At 39.6% G+C, this 17,530-nt stretch overlaps 2 protein-coding genes across 2 annotated transcripts in view; one reads left to right on the top strand and one right to left on the bottom strand.

Annotated features, from left to right (window-relative positions):
- Positions 1-3,259, bottom strand: part of LOC111960039 (butyrophilin subfamily 1 member A1) — a 29,499-nt gene extending 26,240 nt beyond the window's left edge. Inside the window, exon 1 of the mRNA XM_023981919.2 lies at positions 3,242-3,259. The gene's annotated coding sequence lies outside the window, so the exon portion shown is untranslated. The remainder of the gene's footprint in view (positions 1-3,241) is intronic.
- Positions 1,291-16,715, top strand: LOC111960029 (butyrophilin subfamily 2 member A2-like). Its single transcript, XM_023981897.2, has 11 exons — positions 1,291-1,546; positions 1,877-1,956; positions 5,932-6,270; positions 9,790-10,080; positions 14,735-14,854; positions 15,075-15,101; positions 15,242-15,277; positions 15,393-15,419; positions 15,519-15,545; positions 15,666-15,695; positions 15,957-16,715. Exons 1-11 carry the CDS (start codon positions 1,485-1,487, stop codon positions 16,484-16,486), a joined length of 1,569 nt encoding a protein of 522 aa, XP_023837665.1. The 5' UTR covers positions 1,291-1,484; the 3' UTR covers positions 16,487-16,715.
- Positions 16,716-17,530: the final 815 nt, after the last annotated feature.

Raw genomic sequence — 17,530 nt, 5'->3', positions numbered from 1 at the left:
GCATTGTAACCGACTTCAGTGGGCGAATGCTCACCTTCGATGGCCACTGGCACGCTGGAGAAGTGTTCTCTTCACTGATGAACCCTGGTTTCAACTGTCCCGGGCAGATGGCAGACAGCGTGTATGGGATTGTGTGTGTGCCCGATAGTGGCGGTGGGGTTATGGTATGGGCAGACATAAGCCACGGACTACAAACACAATTGCATTTTATTGATGGCAACTTGAATGCACAGAGATACCGTGACGAGATGCTGAGGTCTATTTATCATGCCATTCATCCGCCGCCATCACCTCATGTTTCAGCATGACAATGCACAGCCCCATATTGCAAGGATCTGGACACAATTCCTGAAAGATGAAAATGTCCCAGTTCTTCCACGGCCTGCATACTCACCAGACATGTCACCCATTGGAGCATGTTTGTGATGTTCTTGATCGACGTGTACGATAGTGTGTTCCAGTTCCCACGGATATATACAGCAACTTCGCACAGCCATTGAAGAGAAATGGGAAAACATTCCACAGAACACAATCAACAGCCTGATCAACTCGAAGGAGATGCGAAGGAGATGTGTCGCGCTGCATGAGGCAAATGGTGTTCACACTAGTTACTGACTGGATTTCTGATCCACGTCCCTACTTTCTTGTTGTTGTTGGTATTTGTGACCAACAGATGCATATCTGTATTCCCAGTCATGTGAAATCCATAGATGAAGGCCTAGTTAATTTATTTCAATTGAGTGACTTCCTTATAAGAACTGTAACTTAGTAAATTCTTTCAAATTGTTGCATGTTGCATTCATATTATTGTTCAGTGTATATACTGTACACAGTACCAGTCAAAACATTTGGACACACCAACTCATTCAAGTTTTTTTTTGTGTTATTTCAAAGTTTTGATGTCTTCACTATTATTCTAGATCAAAGAAAATAGTAAAAAATAAAGAATATAATCCTAGAATGATTAGGTGTGTCCAAACTTTTTACTGATACTGTATATATTATGAAAACCTTTTTTGTTTTCTCTCGAGCTGTTTATGACAATGAGATTAATGATTAATAACCACCTATATATACTTTGGCATGATGGAATTAAAAAAATATACTATAATCAAATATTCCAATAACAGTCACTAGATTAATTGCCAAAATATATTTTAACCTGGCTTCATGTTTAACTAACAATTACAACATTCACAGCAGGATAACCACACATTGTAACAAACTGGTGTATTAGAGAATCTGAACATGAACTGCTCTCACATTACCTCTGCAGCAGCCTGTAGAGGGGGCTTGTTTACCATACATCTGGGAGCTACAATATGAATACGTTATACTTTAACATACATGATAAATTAATCTAAAGAATATTAATACCTATGTACATGTTAAGACAGCTTTCACGGTAACTGAAAACCATACTATATTCTATATTTTGAAACGTGTTTTCCCTCCTTCCTGTGTGTTACAGTCATTGATGGAAAATGAAAGTGTTCTCATATCTACAACTGACTCTTCGGTATACTTTCCTGGTGCCAGCAGTCAGGTAAGAGGCTCTAGTGAATTAATTTCGTAAAGGTTATATTCATAGGTATTTTCTTTTTCAAAACAAAATACATGTCATGTACATCTAATATTACATACAGTAGTGGTATTTTTTATGTGTCCAATTACACATTTCCATTGTATATTTTGACCATACCTATAGGCAATGTATTGACCAAAAACACATGGCTTCATTACTATTTATTTAAATTTTTTATAAGCAAACATTACTTAGATGGGACAGTGAAAATATATTTATTTTGTAAAATATGGCTGGATTATGATTTGACAAATACAATGATTAAAAGCACCTGGTTTGTTTCCCTGACAGGTGCATTATGGAACCTTTGATTCACAAAATATGTTCGCTAACTTTCCTTGTCATCTTCACTGCCTCTTCATCTGGAGCAGGTAAGTGAAATTACAAGTATGTCAGAGGAGGCTGGTGGGAGGAGCTATAGCTCATTGTAAAGGCTGGAATGGAATAAATGGAACGGTATCAAACACATCAAACATATGGAAACCATGTTTCAATTTTTTCCATTCCAATGAGCCCATCCTCTTATAACTCCTCCCACCAGCCTCCTCTGAAGTATATACTGTTAACTTCTTGTGGATAGGGGGCAGCATTTTCACGTTTGGATGAAAAGCGTGCCCAGAGTAAACTGCCACCTACTCACTCCCAGATGCTAATATATGCATATTATTAGTAGTATTGGATAGAAAACACTGAAGTTTCTAAAACTGTTTGAATCATGTCTGTGAGTATAACAGAACTTATTTAGCAGGCAAAACCCCGAGGACAAACCATTTAGTTTTTTTTTTTTTTAGGTCACTCTCTTTTCAATGGGATTTCATTGGGAATCCAGATTTCTAAGGGACTTTCCTGCAGTTCCTATCGCTTCCACTGGATGTCAACAATCTTTAGAAATTGGTTGAGGTTTTTCCTTTGAGAAATGAAAAAGTAGCCATGTTCAGAATGAGGCTCGAGTGAAGTGTACTGTTTGTTAGAGGCGCGTGACCAGAAAGCATGCTACACATTGTTTTCCTCCGGTATTGAACACAGACCATCCCGTCTTTAATTTTATCGATTATTTACGTTAAAAAAAGACCTAAAGTTGTATTACAAAAGTAGTTTGAAATGTTTGGACAAAGCTTACAGGTAACTTTTGAGATATTTTGTAGTCACATTGTGCAAGTTGGAACCGGTGTTTTTCTGGATCAAACGCGCCAAATAAATGGACATTTTGGATATATATCGATGGAATTAATCGAACAAAAGGACCATTTGTGATGTTTATGGGACATATTGGAGTGCCAACAGAAGAAGCTCGTCAAAGGTAAGGCATGAATTATATCTTTATTTCTGCGTTTTGTGTCGCGCTGGGAGGGTTGAAATATGATGGTCTGTGATTGTTTGCTGGGGTGCTATCCTCAGATAATAGCATTGTTTGCTTTCGCCGTAAAGTATTTTTGAAATCTGACACGTTGGCTGGATTCACAACAAGTGTAGCTTTAATTTGGTATATTGAATGTGTGATTTCATGAAAGTTTAATTTTTATAGTAATTTATTTGAATTTGGCGCTCTGCATTTTCACGGTTTCACCGTCCCACATATCCCAGAGAGGTTAACACACATTTGTTATTTGTTAATACACGTGCAGTGACAGTACAAATTTGGGGAAAAATACATACCTTTTAGGCTGAGGCCTGTATTTGTGCTGAATATGAGCCACTCTTCCCTTACAAAAAAATGACCAATTTGCTGCTTCACATGTAAGAATCGTATTTTCACATGTGAAATTGTATTTTCTTCTACTGCTGCTTTTTTGAAAGATATAACGTTAGCCATGGAGATCTGGTGTAAAGCTCACCACCATTGGACTCAGGAGCAGTGGAAACGCGTTTTTCAGTGTTTGAGTTTCAACTGCTAGGGAATAGAAGAGAATGGTTCTACTAGTCAGACTCAATCTCACAGGCACAAACATACCTCTTGTCACATTACTGCGGTAACATCCCGCCCTTAAAGGGGCAGGTGAAAATGTTTGTCTCATCTGTAATATTTTGGTTAAAAGACTCAGGATGAAATTAAACAATATACCACATTACTTCTTACTAGCAAAAAAAAAAAATTACATTACGAAGCATACTTATCTGTTTTTTCATGTTTTGTTGGTGTAATTTTAGCAGAAATAATTTGTGGCTGGTAATTTTTTTGATCTACTTGCCACAGTGGCTGGTTGACCAAAAAGTTAAGTTTAGGTCCTGCATATAACCCATCAATTTAGACAAGTGTGTCTGGGTAAGAATCATCTATTAAAAACAATATTTATACAATATTTGTATCTGGACACTTTCTATTTTTGATATTGCTACTATGAAAATGTGCAAGTAACCAGGTCCCTGTAATTTTTATACCTTCTTTGACAAATTAACTTTATTTGATATAATGTGTGTTTACCAGAGACGGTAATGTGAAGAACAACATGACCTGCACCAAATTCAGATTAGGATATAGACCAAGGACTAGACAAAGTGTGTTTTTACTACTACTTTTTGCTACTACTTTCACCACTTTTAGTCTTAAAATCTTTGGTTGTTTACTACACTACCTTACTCACTCTGTTTGGCACATGGCCTCACTTCTGAATCCTTAAATATATGGGTGGGGCTAAAGTTTGAAGGGTGTGAATGATGGTGAATGGTTGTAGACATAAAAGAGCTCTCCAGTAGGTGTTCCAAAAATATTCAAGGGACCATTTTCATGAAAGCGGGATTACAAGTTTATCAACTTTCAAAGCAGAATTATTTTCCCATTGTTTCTCAACTGCAGTGTATGATATTCGATTTTCTAGCTCTGAGTCCATACTTTTATCCCAATGTAGAATTTGTTTTGCTACATAAGACCAAATCAAGGTGGTGGGTCACTTATGTGTATTTTCTACCTTTTTGTATAACAGAGAGCAACACCATAACACAGTTACACCTCCAACACTGCCAAAACACCAGCTATGCGGGTGTCGGCTATTGCGTGTTTATGCTTGTTCTAATTGAATCTAGCCCTTAATGTCAAGTGTCACTGAGCACTGCTACTTTTTCGTTGGTGTTGTCAGATAATCGCACAATAATTGACTTGATTCCGGGCAACTTTTAATGAAGTGCAGAAATGTATTCTTGCCAATACATCTGTGGTAGATCTCTGTCATGGCCACAGACCTGGTGGCAAAGCAAGAAATGCATGTTACTGGCATCAAAGAGGTTGTGAAATCAAATCCCAAGTGTGCTAACCAATGCTGAGATAATTTCCATTCAAGTTCCAGTCAATTCAGAAACTAAACAAATTCCACATCTTAGTTAACAGGTATTGGAATTAGAATGAGAATTCCTGTGTACTTCCTGAATACAGTTTGTTGTATATTTACTAACAAATTACAGTTCAGCTTTAGAAATACATTAAAAGTTGTTTCCACTTTTTTCACCGCGACTCGGTGGCCGGTAACTTACTCTAAAATAAAAAGCACATCTAAAGTATCCTATAAGTTTCTAAAATGCAATTGCAAGTCAGGCATGCCAAGTTAATTTGCAGGATGGGCCAAAAGGTAGCCTACTCAAGGGCTTTGCGATTGAGAGTAAATATATCCCCAAATAGCTGCTGCCTCGGCAGAGGGGCCAAACAGGAAAGAACACAAAAAATAAATTCCGTAATATAGATAAATATACATACATAGCACAACATTTACAATACAATTTAGCCATTCAGCAGATGCTTCCATCCAGAGCAACCCACAGCTAGTGCATTCATCTTAAGATAGCCATGCAAGACAACCATATATCACAATCGGATCCCAACCACGTATCACATACATAATACAATGCAAAAAATACTGAACAAAAACCTAAATTAACCATGTAAAATGTTGGTCCCATGTTTCATGAGCTCAAATAAAAAATCAGAGTTCCATTTAGTCACGGCTCTATTTAATACTGTTTGTTTCTCAGCCTCTGTTCTGGACCTGGGGACTGTGAAGAGACCTCTGGTTGCATGTCTTGTGTGATACCAATGAGTGTCAGAAAATATTTAAACATTGATGCGCATTCTGACTGGATGACTGCTGCAAGTTCAGACCCAAACACACCCCTCTGTATGACTCTTCTAATCTGCAGCTTATTTGGTCTATAAACGTGCAGGCAGAGGTATTTTGCAAACATCTATTTAGGCATATTAAAACACTTTTGTGTTTTCCGATCACGATTATCATACGATGCGACTGTGAACCGTCAATTCCCGGATACGATTACTAATACCAGTATGGTCAGGTTGGCACACACCTACTTCATACCTTCTGTTCTGTAACACTTTCTCCTCTCCCCCTCTCTCCTTCCAGACTTCACCCTCTCAGTCCCTCCTGACCCTGTAGTTGCCTTTGATGGTCATGACATCATCCTTCCCTGTCATCTCTCTCCTCAAACCAGTGCTGTTGCCATGGATATCAGGTGGTTCAGAGATGGACATTTTGCTGAGCCCCTGTACCTATATGAAGACAGAATTAGGGAAGAAGGGAGAGGCTATGAGGGCAGAGTGAGTCTGTTCTCCCAGGAGCTGGAGAGAGGTAACATATCACTGCTGTTGAAGAATGTCAAGGTGTCAGATAAGGGGCGCTACAAATGCCAAGCCAGCCACTTGAACTGGATTCAGGAAGCAGAAATTGTGTTACAGGTTACACGTAAGTTTTAGTCAATGTACAAAATAAAACATTTTTATTAATGAAGAGTATATACTAGGTAGGAAACTGTATATAAAGTGAGCTCCAAAATAATTGGGACGGTGACAAATGTTTTATTGTTTTGGCTCTGTACTCCAGCACTTTGGATTTGATACAATGACTCTGTGGTCTTGTGGTTAGAGTGTCTGCCCTGATATTGCAAGGTTGTGAGTTCAATACCTGGCTAGTCATACCAAAGACTGTGAAAAGGGACCTCATGTGTTTCTGCTTAGCATTAAGATTGGGGGTTCCTGTGATGGATGATTCTCCTGTCCAGGGTGTGTACTTGTACCATGGTTATGCATAGTCCTGAATCATGATGGGTGAGAATGTTACAGATGCACAAATATCATACCCCCAAGACATCATTACAGTAACAGGGTAGGTTAGCATTTTAGGGGCAGTCTGTAACTTTTTTATTTTATTTAACTAGGCAAGTCAGTTAAGAACAAATTCTTATTTACAGTGTTCAGGGGCCCCTTGTTCAGGGGCAGAATGACAGATTTTTACCTTGTCAGCTCGAGGATTCGATCTAGCAACCTTTCGGTTACTACTCTAACCACTAGGCTACCTGCCGCCCTGTAACTAGGGCTGGGGCGGTCAGAAAATGTTGTCAGCCGGTGATTGTCAAGCAAATAATGGTAATTAATAGTTAATTAACATAAACACATGAAGTATCTCCTGGCTTCCACACATAGCCTACAAGCCACTGATGCAGTACACACCCTGGACAGGAGAATCACCTTTGAATATCTACATTTTACAGTCTAATAAATCCATGCAATATAGCCTACACCATCACAATAAATCCATTATTTATTTTAGACAGGTCTAAAGAAACATGATAGTAAGAAAATGTAGTCTATTTCAGAAGAACAGAGTAGCATACTCCTAGTTGTCCTTATGTTAGGTCCTGATCTAGCTGTGCCATATGGCTGTAGGCTACACTTGTTAATTTAGCAGAAAATATTTGTTTAGAATTCTGTGGCATTATTTTATACTCTTTTATAATATGAATAATACAATTGAACAAAGCTGAATAAAATAGAAAGGATATTTTCTCCTAACTATTTGAGGGAGTGTGAACATGCGTGCGGCTATTCTGTGTTGAGCTTTTAAAAAAAGAAACAGGTAGTCCTATATGCTTAATTTAGAGTTATTTATGTAACTTTAGTTGTGATCCAAACATTGGGCTATATGTTTTGATTTTTAATACATTCTAATTCTGAATGATGCGACTCTAATGATGATTTGAAAAAAGTTGCATTAAACGTGTGAGCTCTGCTTAGTTTTTTTGCCCTGTACACTGTACACACTTCATCAGTCTCTCATTCACAATTTGACAAGCACTTGATAATGTCTCGAATTTCCCGGCAGCATCCCCTTAGCATGGCCGTAATGCATCCTAAAAAAATCCATGCCTTTTGCGGCCAGTGGCCATTGTGCTGAATATAATAATTAAAATTACGTTCTCCTTGCTGCTTGCTGCGTGCTATGAATCACCTCTCTCTCACATTGCTCTCCGTCACTTGATAATGCCTACAATTTCTCAGCAGCATCCCTTTTGTGGCGGTAATGCACCCTAAAAAAATCAATGCCTTTTGCAGCCTGGAGTGGCGTGTTATGCCCTTCTCCCTGAATGTGATGTGCAATCCGAAGCGTCTCTCACTCACACGGCTCTCCATCACGTGATCAGGTCTTTCTCATAGGCTACAAGTGAAGACATTGGGGATGCAACTGTTCACGTCCTTATCTTCCACATATTGAAGATATTGGAATAACTGTCCTCAATTACTATTCGTCAGCCAACAAGATGAGTAGGCCTAATGAACAGCAAAAGCACTAGCCTATGTCAATCTACTATCCCCCATAGTTAAAAAGTTAACATATTCTGTTCTGTGCAATAAATAAATATTCCAAACACAGTTGTGGGATGCGATAGATACCAAAAGAATACAACCACTAGCATCCATAAACCTTGTTTATGCAATAAGGCTGACACAACAGATCGGAAAGTTTAGCTTAAAATGTTGAGAAACTATTTAGCTATTTCTTCACATTATAAGCACATCTATGCACAGTAGACTTTAAGCGCAAATGTTCCATTAGCGGGAAAACACCAATATCAAAAGTGACCGCAAATGTGATTATTCATGTAAAGCTTTTATTTTAAATGTGTATTTTTATGGAGAAAATTTGAAATAAATATAGTAAGCCTATTGAAAGCTGATGTGATCTTTTAGAGGTCATCACTGTTTTCTCACGTAATTGCATAGCCTATAGAAATGTTGCTCAACACGAGTTCATGGGCTCTCATGAAGTGTTTGATTAGATTTTCGATTACATTTGCATTGATGTCAGAGTGATTAGAGGGACAATAGAGTGCTGAGTACCAGGCAGTTAGCAAGTTTGATAGGCTACTAATGACCGTCAGCAGAATCAGAGCTTGAAGAAGCCTCGTGAACGCTGGTGTGGCGATAATACGGTCACCATAACAGCCCTGACTGTAACTTTCTCATTCATCATTATTCACGATTCATATAAACGTTTGACTACTTTAATACACATGTAAGTGAATTTGTCCCAATACTCTCGGTCCCCTAAAATGGGGGACTATGTATAAAAAGTGCTGTAATTTCAAATCCAAAGTGCTGGAGTACAGACCCAAAACAACAAACCTACTTTTGGAGCTCACTGTATATATACATTAATGAATAATTGTCAGTGGTGGAAAAAGTACTCAATTGTCATACTTGAGTAAAAGTAAACATACCTTAATAGAAAATGACTCAAGTAAAAGTGAACGTCACCCAGTAAAATACTACTTGAGTAAAAGTCTAAAAGTATTTGGTTTTAAATGTACTTAAGTATCAAAAGTAAATGGAATTGCTAAAATGTACTTAAGTATCAAAAGTAAAAGTATAAATCATTTTAAATCCCTTATATTAAGCAGATAGCAGATAGCCAGGGGCACACTCCAACAGTCAGACATAATTTACAAACAAAGCATTTGTGTTTTGTGAGCCACCAGATTAGATGCAGTAGGGTTGACCAGAAATGCTCTCTTGATAAGTGTGTGAATAGGACAATTTTCCTGTTAAAATGTAAGAAGTACTTTTGGTTGTCAGGGAAAATGTATGGAGTAAAAATTACATTATTTCTTTAGGTATGTAGTGAAGTAAAAGTTGTCAAAAATATGAATAGTGAAGTAAAGTACACACAAAACTACAGTATTTAAGTAGTACTTTAAAGTATTTTTACTTAAGTACTTTACACCACTGATAAATGTGTATACATAGAACCGGGGAACCGTTTTAGAATCTTGAATACGGCATTAGATTGAGTTTGAAATTAATAAATAAAGTACATTTATAAAAATATGTATTTATAATTGTTAAAAGAAGGTAGAATCCCACCCTACACACATACTAATTCAGTTACGTTTTAGGATATAACGTTTTTGTCCGCTGTATTGAGCAGAGCAGGGCAGTTTCCCCAGGATCTGCATAAGGAAGCACCACAGAGTTTTCATCCAGCTCAGCTGCAGCTCAGAGAACTGGTACCCAGAGCCTCACATGCTGTGGACGGACCGCAGTGGGAAGGAGATCAGCTCAACAGAAACAGAGAGACCCAAACAGAAGGAAGGGGGTGACCTGTACTCCATCACCAGTCACATGAGAATAGGGATGGACCAACTGGAGGGGATCACCTGTGTAGTGATGTCACAGGACCGGGAAACCATTCTAGAATCTCCATTACTGCAGATGACTGGTGAGCTATTTTAGGCACTAGAATGCTGGCATAGGTTTTTATGTCCAGGGCCTAGTTTGTTATTCAGTTAATAGCAGTTAAGGTTAGGGCTGGGGGTAGGGAGAGCTGATGACCACTTACCGTCCAAGATGGCATAGCAGTCAGACGTCTTTTTTGTCCTCGTCTTGTCATGTCCCGTATATATATATATATTTACACCTTTCTTCGCATATCTTTTATATATTTTATTTTCCAAAAACTCAACTTCAAAACACTTTCCTGCAACTCGCCTCACAAATATATATATTTTTTAAGTATTATTTACCTCAAATCTGAAATCCACAATAGAAGCTAGCCAGAAGCTAACCAGAAGCTAGCCAGAAGCTACCGAGAAGCTCGCCAGAAGCTACCCAGAAGCTAGCCAATTTACTGGCTAACGTTAGTATTTCAGCTAACCACGGTTTGTGGTCATCAGCTATTCCTTTAGCTCGAAAATCTATCGCCACTTTTGTACAACGCGACTCAGACCAGAACATACCGGACCTATTTTTCTCCATATTCCCGGATTTCAACCGCAAGCTCTGGACATTTACACCTGTATTTCGCAGCTAGGTAGCTGCTACCCGTGTGTCTATTGGCTTACGTCGATCCCGGAGCAATCATCAATTATTCCGGAGCTAGCCAGCTGAAGAGTTCCATCAGCCACTCCTGGGCTACAATCACCTATCCGGACCCGTTTTACTGCCAATGCGGAGCCCCACCGGGCTTTCACGACTGGACGACCGACGTTATCTGCCCGAGGGAGTTATCCAACTGGCACCTCCGTCGCGACATTACCTGAAAGCCCATCTGCGGCCCGCTAATCGTTAGCTGTCTTATCAGCTATCGGACAATTTTTTTCTTTGGTCACTATAACTATATCTATTTTGCCAATTGGATTGATCCCCTCTACCACACGGAACCCCACTAATCTACCGACGGAAACGCATGAGGTGGCTAAAAACAGMCCTCCATCCTATGCTAGCTTGCTACCGATGGCCCGGCTAGCTGTCTGAATCGCCGTGTCCCCAACCAACCTCTACTCACTGGACCCTTATGATCACTCGAATAAGCATGCCTCTCCTTAATGTCAATATGCCTTGTCCATTGCTGTTCTGGTTAGTGTTTATTGGCTYATTTCACTGTAGATCCTCTAGCCCTGCTCACTATACCTTATCCAACCYTTCAGTTYCMCCACCCACACATGCGATGACAWCACCTGGTTTSAATGATGTTTCYAGAGWCAATATCTCTCTCATCATCACTCAATACCTAGGTTTACCTCCACTGTATTCACATCCTACCATACCTTTGTCTGTACATTATACCTTGAAACTATTTTATCACCCCCAGAAACGTCCTTTTATTCTCTGTTCTAGACGTTCTAGACGACCAATTCTCATAGCTTTTAGCCGTACCCTTATCCTACTCCTCCTCTGTTMCTCTGGTGATGTAGAGGTGAATCCAGGCCCTGCAGTGCCTAGCTCCACTCCTATTCCCCAGGCGCTCTCTTTTGATGACTTCTGTAACCGTAATAGCCCTGGTTTCATTCATGTTAACATTAGACGCCTCCTCCCTAAGTTTGTTTTATTCACTGCTTTAGCACACTCTGCCAACCCGGACGTTCTAGCCGTGTCTGAATCCTGGCTTAGGAAGACCACCAAAAATTCTGAAATGTTCATCCCTAACTACAACATTTTTAGACAAGATAGAACGGCCAAAGGGGGCGGTGTTGCAATCTACTACAAAGATAGCCTGCAGAGTTCTGTCCTACTGCTAGGTGACCTAAACTGGAACATGCTTAACACCCCAGCCATCCTACAATCTAAGCTTGATGCCCTCAATCTCACACAAATTATCAATGAACCTATCAGATACCACCCCAAAGCCGTAAACACGGGCACCCTCATAGATGTCATCTTAACTAACTCACCCTCCAAATACACCTCTGTTGTTTTCAACCAAGATCTCAACGATCACTGCCTCATTGCCTGCATCCGTAATGGGTCAGCGGTCAAACGACCTCCACTCATCACTGTCAAACGCTCCCTGAAACACTTCAGCGAGCAGGCCTTTCTAATCGACCTGGAAGGATATTGATCTCATCCCATCAGTAGAGGTTGCCTGGTTATTTTTTAAGAATGCCTTCCTCACCATCTTAAATCAGCATGCCCCATTCAAGAAATTTAGAACCAGGAACAGATATAGCCCTTGGTTCTCTCCAGACCTGACTGCCCTTAACCAAACACAAAAACATCCTATGGCGTTCTGCATCGAACAGCCCCCGTGATATGCAACACAAATTCAAAAACGTTCTGGGACACTGTAAAGTCCATAGAGAATAAGAACACCTCCTCCCAGCTGCCCACTGCACTGAGGACAGGAAACACTGTCACCACCGAYAAATCCACTATAATTGAGAATTTCAATAAGCATTTTTCTACGGCTGGCCATGCTTTCCACCTGGCTACCCCTACCCCGGTCAACAGCACTGCACCCCCCACAGCTCCTCGCCCAAGTCTTCCCCATTTCTCCTTCTCCCAAATCCAGTCAGCTGATGTTCTGAAAGAGCTGCAAAATCTGGACCCCTACAAATCAGCCGGGCTAGTTAATCTGGACCCTTTCTTTCTAAAAYTATCTGCTGAAATTGTTGCCACCCCTATTACTAGCCTGTTCAACCTCTCTTTCGTGTCGTCTGAGATTCCCAAAGATTGGAAAGCAGCTGCGGTCATCCCCCTCTTTGAAGGGGGGGACACTCTTGACCCAAACTGCTACAGACCTATATCTATCCTACCCTGCCTTTCTAAGGTCTTTGAAAGCCAAGTCAACAAACAGATTACCGACCACTTTGAATCCCACCATACCTTCTCCGCTAAGCAATCTGGTTTCAGAGCTGGTCATGGGTGCACCTCAGCCACGCTCAAGGTCCTAAACGATATCTTAACCGCCATCGATAAGAAACAATACTGTGCAGCCGTATTCATTGACCTGGCCAAGGTTTTCGACTCTGTCAATCACCACATCCTCATCGGCAGACTCGACAGCCTTGGTTTCTCAAATGATTGCCTTTCCTGGTTCACCAACTACTTCTCTGATAGAGTTCAGTGTGTCAAATCGGAGGGTATGTTGTCCGGGCCTCTGGCAGTCTCTATGGGGGTGCCACAGGGTTCAATTCTCGGACCGACACTCTTCTCTGTATACATCAATGATGTCGTTCTTGCTGCTGGTGAGTCTCTGATCCACCTCTACGCAGACGACACCATTCTGTATACTTCTGGCCCTTCTTTGGACACTGTGTTAACAACCCTCCACGCGAGCTTCAATGCCATACAACTCTCCTTCTGTGGCCTCCAATTGCTCTTAAATACAAGTAAAACTAAATGCATGCTCTTCAACCGATCGCTGCCTGCACCTGCCCGCCCGTCCAACATTACTACTCTGTACGGCTCTGACTTAGAATATGTGGACAACTACAAATACCTAGGTGTCTGGTTAGACTGTAAACTCTCCTTCCAGACTCACATCAAACATCTCCAATCCAAAGTTAAATCTAGAATTGGCTTCCTATTCCGCAACAGAGCATCCTTCACTCATGCTGACAAACATACCCTTCTAAAACTGACCATCCTACCAATCCTCGACTTCGGTGATGTCATTTACAAAATAGCCTCCAAWACCCTACTCAATAAATTGGATGCAATCTATCACAGTGCCATCCGTTTTGTCACCAAAGCCCCATATACTACCCACCACTGCGACCTGTACACTCTCGTTGGCTGGCCCTCGCTTCATACTCGTCGCCAAACCCACTGGCTCCAGGTCATCTACAAGACCCTGCTAGGTAAAGTCCCCCCTTATCTCAGCTCGCTGGTGACCATAGCAGCACCCACCTGTAGCACGCGCTCCAGCAGGTATATCTCTCTGGTCAACCCCAAAACCAATTCTTCCTTTGGCCGCCTCTCCTTCCAGTTCTCTGCTGCAATGACTGGAACGAACTAGAAAAATCTCTGAAACTGGAAACACTTATCTCCCTCACTAGCTTTAAGCACCAGCTGTCAGAGCAGCTCACAGATTACTGCACCTGTACATAGCCCATCTATAATTTAGCCCAAACAACTACCTCTCCCCCTACTGTATTTTTTTATTTATTTATTTTGCTCCTTTGCATCCCATTATTTATATCTCTACTTTGCACATTCTTCCACTCAAAGCTACCATTCCAGTGTTTTACTTGCTATATTGTATTTACTTCGCCACCATGGCCTTTTTTTTGCCTTCACCTCCCTTATCTCACCTCACTTGCTCACATTGTATATAGACTTATTTTTCTACTGTATTATTGACTATATGTTTGTTTACTCCATGTGTAACTCTGTGTCGAACTGCTTTGCTTTATCTTGGCCAGGTCGCAATTGTAAATGAGAACTTGTTCTCAACTTGCCTACCTGGTTAAATAAAGGTGAAATAAAAAAGTAAATAAATGACCAGTCAGATGTGAAGATCATCTAGAAAACGTGGCAGGGACTAAAGTGATATAATGTGTTCCCGGGGTAAATCTGACATGTCTAATATTTTTGATTCCTTCAGTGTACTGCATAATACACTGGCCCTTGACCCTAATTGTTTCCTATAACAGAGGAGTTCTACCTCAGCAGTTTACCTGATCGGGTTTACATCTCTGCATTTGTGATTCCTGTGTTTCTGGCACTGGTGTGTATCACAGCATCAGTGCTCTTTGTCATGCATCAGAAAAGAGGTTGGTCTCTCTTTTTATTTAGTAAGTCTGCAAATTGAGTATATTTGTGAACGTCTTTATTCACATTATATTTTTCAACGGGTTTAATCTATCATTGAATTAAAGGGATAGTTCAGCAAGTTAACATATTTAGATATTTGTTTCCTTGATTCCTTGTTATGTGCAGAAATCAACCATTTAATCTTTGGTGTATTGATGAGAACATGTTTTTTACTTCCAGATATTCAGGAGAAACTGAAGCCTATTAGTAAGATTAAATATGTCTACTTTCATTAACTGACGTCTGTAAAGCATCAATAATTAATTTAATGAAATAACAGATTTGTAGTATTCAAAATCCAAAAGTTTAACAGAATGTTTTTTCGTCTTTACTGTTCATCATTACAGATGAAGTCAAAGCAGAACTAAAAGAGAAGAATAACGGTATCTAAAATGATTCCACAATGTTAATATATGAAGTATTAAGCTCGGTTTCACTCAATCTTTGTATGGTTTCATATGGATTTTCTCAGAAAGATTAACGATGTTCCTCTTACAGAACTCACCAAAAAGGATCGGTTATTGGGTATGTATAACATGCTATACATAGATGTGACATTATTTGGTTCATTAATATCAAATGCAGAATAATGTACAGTAAAAAAGTCATTTTGTATCAACACAGGAATAGCTGGAACAATTCCAGACACCGGTAACTATATGCTCTTTTCCCAAGTCAATGTGAAATCATTTGATTATTTCCCATTATATCCCATATAGTTTTGTTCATGAGACCCATTATGTAAAACATGAATTACCTCTTTCTATACAGTTTGGACCTTAATGGTGTCTCATCATGCAGGTGACACACACACACACACACACACAATGTATTTGAAGAGACAACTTACATATTTACTACATGTATTACTTTTGGGCAAATGTCTAGCACACACCAGGTTCATTTCAACAGTCAAGTGTTATAGCTTTCTTCAACAGTCAAGTGTTTAGCTTTCTTCAACAGTCAAGTGTTATAGCTTTCTTCAACAGTCAAGTGTTATAGCTTTCTTCAACAGTCAAGTGTTATAGCTTTCTTCAACAATCAAATATGTATTTCTTTCAGTGGATGTGACTCTGGACCCTGACACTGCAAACCTCAAACTCATTGTATCTGACGATAATAAATCTGTCAAGTTTGGAGACCTACGGAGAGGAAGGGGCACTGAGAAGAGATTTGAGGAAAAGCACTGTGTCTTGGGAATGGAGGGATATGATACAGGTAAACATTACTGGGAAGTTGACCTGGGAGAGAAGTCTCAGTGGAGTGTTGGAGTCGCCCAGGACCCAGAGAACAGAGGTTCAAACATCCAAATGATTCCAGAGAATGGCTACTGGAGCATACGTTTGGATAATGGAGTATTGAAAACAGTTGAAAAGCCTCTTAATGTCCTTCCCATTGACCTGAAACCTTTGAAGCTGGGGGTGTTAGTGGACTATGAGGAGGGAAAGATAGTATTTTTGAACGTTGAGAAGAGATGCCACATCCACTCCTTCATTGGAACATTTACCAAGAAACTCTATCCGTTCTTTGGTCCTTTGATTGATTGTAAAGAGGAACTCAAAATCTCACCCGTTCCTCAAGCTGAAAAGTGAACCTGTAAAAGTTGTCAGGCAAGGCCATAGCATTTATGTTCAGTCTGGTTAATAGTGCCTGCGCCTGTGGCTTTATTCACACTCTAATACTCCACAACTCTCTGTGGTTTTATTAGTACTCTAATACTCCACAACTCTCTGTGGTTTTATTAGTACTTGAATACTCTACAACTCTCTGTGGTTTTATTAGTACTCTAATACTCCACAACTCTCTGTGGTTTTATTAGTATTCTAATACTCCACAACTCTCTGTGGTTTTATTAGTACTTTAATATTCCACAACTTTCTGTGGTTTTATTAGTACTTTAATACCTCCACAACTCTCTGTGGTTTATTAGTACTCTAATATTCCACAACTCTCTGTGGTTTTATTAGTACCCACAACTCGCTACGAAGACTGAGTTTCTTCAATCTTTTACTTATTTTATCCCACACAAATTGATCTGAGTGATGTGAGATGGAATGTTTTCCCCCTTTTTTATAGCTGTACTATTTTCTAATGTTTTAGATGTAACTGTAAAAATCGACTAAAATCTCTGTTTTGATTCTGTATATACTCATAACTGTAAAGTGAGTAAATATCCCTTGTACTATTGATGTATAGACTAATATATTCCATTTTGTAATTTTAATATTTTGTCATGTTCATATTGTATAGTCATAGTTATATTAAAAACAAATCTTTATATCCCAGACTGATAGAACTAGAATTTTGGTGGAAATATCTGTAATGAAAACATGATCCAACTAGATGTTACACTGTACAACTAACTTCAGGCTTCACCGGGTCAATATATTGTGTCAAGTCTTTGGCTAACTAGCTTGTATTCTTGTCATTGTAAAGATTGTTATCTTAATATGAGCCAGTAGATGGTAGTTGTTTTGTAACGGATCTCCTCTTCATCGTCTGAGGAGGAGTAGCAAGGATCGGACCAATGTGCAGCGTGGTAATTGTCCATAATGAGATATTTAATAATTTAATAGAACACTTAACAAAAATACAAAACAAACAACCCGAAACAGTCCCGTATGGTGCAGACAGAC

This window comes from Salvelinus sp. IW2-2015, linkage group LG37 (genome assembly GCF_002910315.2).
Source record: "Salvelinus sp. IW2-2015 linkage group LG37, ASM291031v2, whole genome shotgun sequence".
In the NCBI taxonomy this organism is placed as follows: domain Eukaryota; kingdom Metazoa; phylum Chordata; class Actinopteri; order Salmoniformes; family Salmonidae; genus Salvelinus; species Salvelinus sp. IW2-2015.
Note: the sequence above shows the minus strand (reverse complement) of the source record. Positions and strands in the feature narration are given on the sequence as shown.